The sequence below is a fragment of the Pinus tabuliformis genome, chromosome 4_1 (assembly GCF_031772625.1).
Source record: "Pinus tabuliformis cultivar Carrire ecotype Pingquan chromosome 4_1, CPIR1, whole genome shotgun sequence".
NCBI classification, from domain to species: Eukaryota; Viridiplantae; Streptophyta; class Pinopsida; order Pinales; family Pinaceae; genus Pinus; species Pinus tabuliformis.
The window spans coordinates 982,721,845-982,727,653 of record NC_142303.1 but is presented as its reverse complement, the minus strand read 5'-3'; the positions used below and the strand labels follow the sequence as shown (position 1 = coordinate 982,727,653).

The 5,809-nt window shown below is 38.8% G+C and overlaps 1 protein-coding gene across 1 annotated transcript; it reads left to right on the top strand.

Moving 5' to 3' along the window:
* The first annotated feature begins 3,696 nt into the window (after nt 1–3,696).
* On the top strand, nt 3,697–4,359 carry LOC149179424 (uncharacterized). Its single transcript, XM_089422463.1, has one exon. The coding sequence runs from the start codon at nt 3,697–3,699 to the stop codon at nt 4,357–4,359; it is 663 nt and encodes a 220-aa protein (XP_089278589.1).
* Nucleotides 4,360–5,809: the final 1,450 nt, after the last annotated feature.

Genomic DNA, 5,809 nt, shown 5'->3' with positions numbered 1-5,809 from the left:
TCAAAATATGACTAGAATTTCCATGATTTTCAGGACAAAAAAATAGTCTCGTTAGACTATAGCAGTCGTAATAGGCTATGGGCCGAAACTGTTTTATGGTGGTTTCTCGCTCACATAAAAGAAATGGCTCACGAGCTTGAATCCCCACCAAGCCATGAACTATAACACTGCAACATGCCCTCTGACTAGCCCCACCCTGCCCCAGGCTTACGATATAACACCGCGGCATGCCCCCTTTGGACTGTACGTTATAATACTACGACTAGTCCCACCGGGCCACGGGCTTAAACAATATAACAGTGTGACGAGCCCCCTCCAGGCTATGCTATATACACTATGCCAAGCTGGCGACTTATACGAAACAATCAATAAAAATAATAATAATAAATTAATTATTTTATAATAAAATATATTAGATATCATTTTGGGATTCAACTGCGTTAAGTAAGTCATTCATCTATGACCATTTCCAAGAGAGGTAGTTGTAATTGACTAATTTCTCATAATTTTTGAATAGTCCACTTAGCACTCATTGCATCGGGTGATACTCACAAGGGTGAAGAAGTGGGATTGAAACTAGTGAAATGAATCACATAGTGTCAATCATCACTTCCGGGGCTTGCGCACTTGGTGACCAGGACTTCCCGGGAGGTCACCCATCCTAGATCACCTCTTGCTCAAGCGTGCTTAACTGTGGAGTTTTCCCCATAATCAAGTCCACTTAGCTTGTTACCCCATTCAAGCGTGTTTGAGCTAGAGACGATCTAGGATGGGTGACCTCTCGGGAAGTCCTGGTTACTGGGTGCAAGCCTCGGAAGTGATGATTGACACTATGTGATTCATTTCACTAGTTTCAAATCCACTTCTTCACCCCTGCAAGCATCACCCGATGCAATGAGTGCTAAATGGACTATTAAAAAATCATGAGAACTTAGTCAATTACGACTAACTCTCATAGAAATTTATGACTACCTCTCATAAAAATGGTCATAGATGAATGACTTACTTAACACAGTTGAATCCCAAAATAATATCTAATATAATGCACTACAAAAACCCCAATACTTAATAAAATATATTTTTATAAATAATAATAAATTAATTATTATATAATGAGGATGGCGGACGATCGGGTTCCTGCGAGAGGTTAGGGTTTGAAGGAACAGTCGACGGAAACGAAGAGAGCAAGGGTAACAGCGGCGGAGAAGAGCAGGGATCTCCTGCAAAGAGTAGAAGCAAGGAAAGGAGAACGATTCTGATAAAAGGAGAAGAGATTAGAGGTAGGCTGAGCTGAAGGCAACTATGGAAAGCCAACAGGGGAGGGGAGAGATCCCCTCCTATAAAAATTTTGCAGTAGGAGAAGCTAGTGGAAGCAGATTGCAGAGCAGCTCCAAAGAAAGTAATAGAGAAGCATCGGTAATGGGAAACCTATGGCAGCTGAAGACAGGCGGAAGATGCTTACCAAGGGCTCAGAAAAAACCCAGGTATGTAATACCCAATAACAAACTTGAGGAATATAACAGCTATATGAAAGATCATGCTCTGATTTGCAAGTTGTAGGGTATTGGCCATCAAAAACGGATTTATTTAGATGGATACACCAAAGATGGAGACCAAAAGGGCATATTGAGCTAGAATTAGGGGCTAAAGACTTTTTTACAGTAATTTTTGCAAATCTGGAAGATAAAGAGAGGATATTTGAAGAAGGACCGTATTTTATGAACAACGCGGGTTTGTTCATGAAATATTGGGAGGAAAGATATAACCCGAAAAATGAAAAAATGTTAGCTGCCCCAATTTGGGTCAGATTTTTTGGTCTACCGGTGGAATTTTGGGACCCTGAAATCATGGAAGGCATAGGTAATACAATTGGAAACTTTGTCAAGGTCGCAGAATCAACGAAAAGAGGAAAATATACATCATATGCTGGACTGTGCGTCTATATGAACATAGCTGAGCCACTACCTGAATATATAGAACTAGAATATCATGATGAAGTATGGCAACAGCCAATAGATTATGAGCACATTCCGTTCAGGTGTAGAAGGTGCCATGAATATGGACACCTCTACAAGCAATGCCCACTGAATAAGGAAGAGGAAACCCATAGTCAAAAGGAAGAAGAACAAAAGAAGACAGAAAAAGCAGAGGAGACGGAAAAGGGCTTCCAACAGGTTAGTAGAAAAAATAAAATTGCTAAGGAAGGAACAAAAACTCAAATACAAACGAAATCAATAACTATAGAGAGTCAAAATAAATTCCAAATACTTCAGCAGGATAACGAAGAAAATGAAGAAAAGTTGGTAGAATAAAATGGTTTAGCAGACGAACCAATGGAAATAGTCAGAGAAACAAAAGACAAAGACTCTGAAACAGCAGTAGAATCTGGAGAAGAAGCAGGAGACGGAGTAGAGGTAGTATCTGAACAAATCCAAATGGAGATGGAAATGCCGAAAGAAAATGAAGTAGAGGAAGAAAGAATCATGAAAAAGCTGATTCAAGAATGGAAAAACCTTGATGAAAGATTCATACCAGAAACACAGAAGCAAATATACAAAGAAGCATTTCAAAAATATAAGGAAAAAAAGGGAAAAACTATGGATAAGCAAACAGGCATAGCAGGGGCGCAGGAAAATAGTTTGATGGGAGTGGATAGCACTGGTAAAGGCAGTAGAAAGAGAGGCAGGAAAACGTTGAATGAAACTATCCAAACTGTTGGAGAAATTTTAGTCAATTCAGGCAAAGTGATACCTCTGTCAGAGGTATTTTACCAACCACCCAAAGTTTAAAATGATAGTTATCAGCTGGAACATCAGGGGTCTCAACAGTAAGGGAAAGCATAGATACCTGAGGGAGAAGCTAAAGAGAGATAAACCAGGGATTATAATAATACAAGAAACTAAGATCAGTATGCAGAGTATGGAAAAAATTATAAAAAATAACAAAATACAATATGAAGTTATGGGACAAGATGCAATTGGATCAGCGGGAGGCATTGCAATATAATGGAATCCTGACGAAGTAGTTTTTGAAAACTGGCTAAGTATGCCCAGAATTCTCACTGGAATAGGTAGGATTCTAGGGACAAAGGAAAGAGTTATTATTATAGGAGTCTATGGACCTCATGTACCAGGGGAAAGAGAAAGGTTTCTTAGAAACGTGCAAGAAGCTAGAAGGATATGCCCAGATCTACCATGGATAGTAGGGGGAGATTTTAACATGATTAGGACGATGGAGGAAAAAAAAGGAGGAATAAGGAAACCTGACCAGTATATGGAAATGTTTAATGAAATGATAAATGAACAAATACTGGTAGATATATTAACTATTAATGGGGTATATACATGGAATAACCGAAGAGGTGGGAAGAATCAGATAGCTTCCAGATTAGACTGCTTCCTAGTCTCAGAATCAATCATGAATCAAGATGTCTTTATAGAAGCGAAAATTATGCCAACTTTAGGTTCAGATCACTGGCCGGTCAGATTGGAAATAGACATTAAAAAAAACTCAGGAAAAAGACCTTTCAGATTTGAGGCCTTTTGGCTAAGAGATCCGAAGTTTATGAAAAAAGTAGAGGAATGGTGGTCTCAAAGCACGGCTTAAGGAAAAGGAAAGATGCATACCTTCCAATTAAAACTCAAAGAATTAAAGGGCAAGATAAATCAATGGAACAAAGAAGAATTTGGAAACATAATGGAAGAGAAACAGAAATTAGAAAGAGATATGGAAGAATTACAACAGAAAATAATTACTGAAGGTAGATCAGAGGAAAGCAGCAAAAAGGAAGGGGTTATATTCGGTAAATTGGAGGAGAGAAGGAAGAAGGAAGAAGTGTTATGGAGACAGAAAGCCAGAATTAGATGGTTAAGGGAAGGAGAAAGAAACACCAAGTTTTTCCATCAAGACATGATACAACACAGGCAGAGGAATAGAATTCATTCTATCAAAAACGAGGATGGGGAAAGGATTGTGGAACAGGAAGGAATTGAGAAGGTAGTGGTACAGTATCATAAAGGAATTCTAACGGAACCCCACACTGATAGATCAGAAGCCATAGAAAAGATTTGTAAGGTAATTCCTAAAATCATAACAGATGATCAGAATAAAGCCTTGATGAGAGCACCAACTTTTGAAGAGGTAGAGGAAATTGTGATGAGTATGAAGAAAGGTACAGCACCGGGGCCTAATGGATATAAAATAGAATTTTATCAAGCAGGATGGTACTTACTGGGAAAAGAGGTGCTAGAGCTCGTAGAAGAATCCAGAATAAATCAAAAGGTATGGCTAGCCCTTAATTCTACTTTCTTTACCTTGATTCTGAAAAGTACTAAATCAGAAGAGGCTCAAGGCTTTTGACCTATTGCACTATGTAATGTCATTTACAAAATAATCTCAACCCTGATCACTAAAAGGCTAAAGCCCCTATTGGCCAGTTTAATCTCCCCTGAACAAACAGGATTTGTAGAGGGTAGGCAGATCCTGGATGGATTAGTTGTCACGCAAGAAGTTATACACTCCTTGAAGACAAAAAAACAGCAGGGAATGTTGATCAAACTTGATCTTTCAAAGGCTTATGATCGATTAAACTGGAAATATTTGGAAAAGGTATTGGAAACTTTGGTTTCAACAACAGATGGATAAACTGGATATTCAACCTTATAGAAACTCCAAATTATTCTATACTAGTAAATGGAACCCCTTCAACAACCTTTAATGCAAACAGAGGCATAAGGCAAGGGGATCCCATATGCCCGTTCTTATTTATATTGGCAGCAGAGGGTCTGGGCAGGTACATAAAGAAGGAATTAGGAGAAAACAGAATCAAAGGGCTGCGATTATGGGGAAATAATTTGCCTATAACCCATCAGCAGTTTGTAGACGACATTATGCTATTTGGGGAAGTATCTATAAAAGAAGTGAGGAACCTGAAAAAAATCCTAGATCTATTTGCAGAAGCTTCAGGAATGGAAATCAACAAGGAGAAATCATGTACGTTTATCTTCAATATAATAGATCCTATCAAAAGACACCTAACCAGGACTTTGGGATTCAAGTAGGGGGAACTCCCAACAAAATACCTGGGAAACATGATTGACATTAATCCCAAAAGGTGGAAGAATTGGCAAGGAATTATAGAAAAACTTCAAAACAAGATGGCTAATTGGGCATTCTGATCGTTAAATATAGCTGGAAGGATAGTGCTACTGAAATCAGTACTACAAGCAATACCCATCTATCCACTATCAATTATGGTGACACCCCAAAAAGCCTACTCAAAGATCAGAGAAATTTTTAGAAAATTCCTCTGGGGAGGCCCGAATCAACAAAGGAAATGGGCTTTAGTGTCCTGGAAAACCTTATCAAAAAGAAAGGAGGAAGGGGGACTAGGATTGAGAGACCCTGAGAAATTAAACAAGGTGCTTGGAGAAAAATTATGGTGGAGATGGATGAGGGGAGGCAACGACCTTTGGAAGGAAATATGGATATATAAGTATAATATGCCAAAGAAGACGGAGGAAATCCTTCGCTTGGAAGAAACACCAAGAGGATCTACCATCTGGGATCTAGCAAGACAAAACAGAAACCTAATAAATAACCATGCTTTCTGGGAGATTCGTGGAGGAAATGAAGCCAGATTCTGGGATGAGAAATGGCAACAACGAGAAAAACTGAGTAATTTACACTCCTTTCAGAACATGCAACAAACAGCATTAAGAAAGAATTGGCAACATGTGAAAGACTACTGGAAAACAGAGGAAACAGATGAAATATGGCGCCAGTGGAAGAAGCCAGAAGAATGGGATAC

Excerpts from the sequence above, each read along its gene's own strand:
- LOC149179424 (XM_089422463.1), top strand. The coding sequence starts at position 3,697 with ATGGAAGAGAAACAGAAATTAGAAAGAGATATGGAAGAATTACAACAG.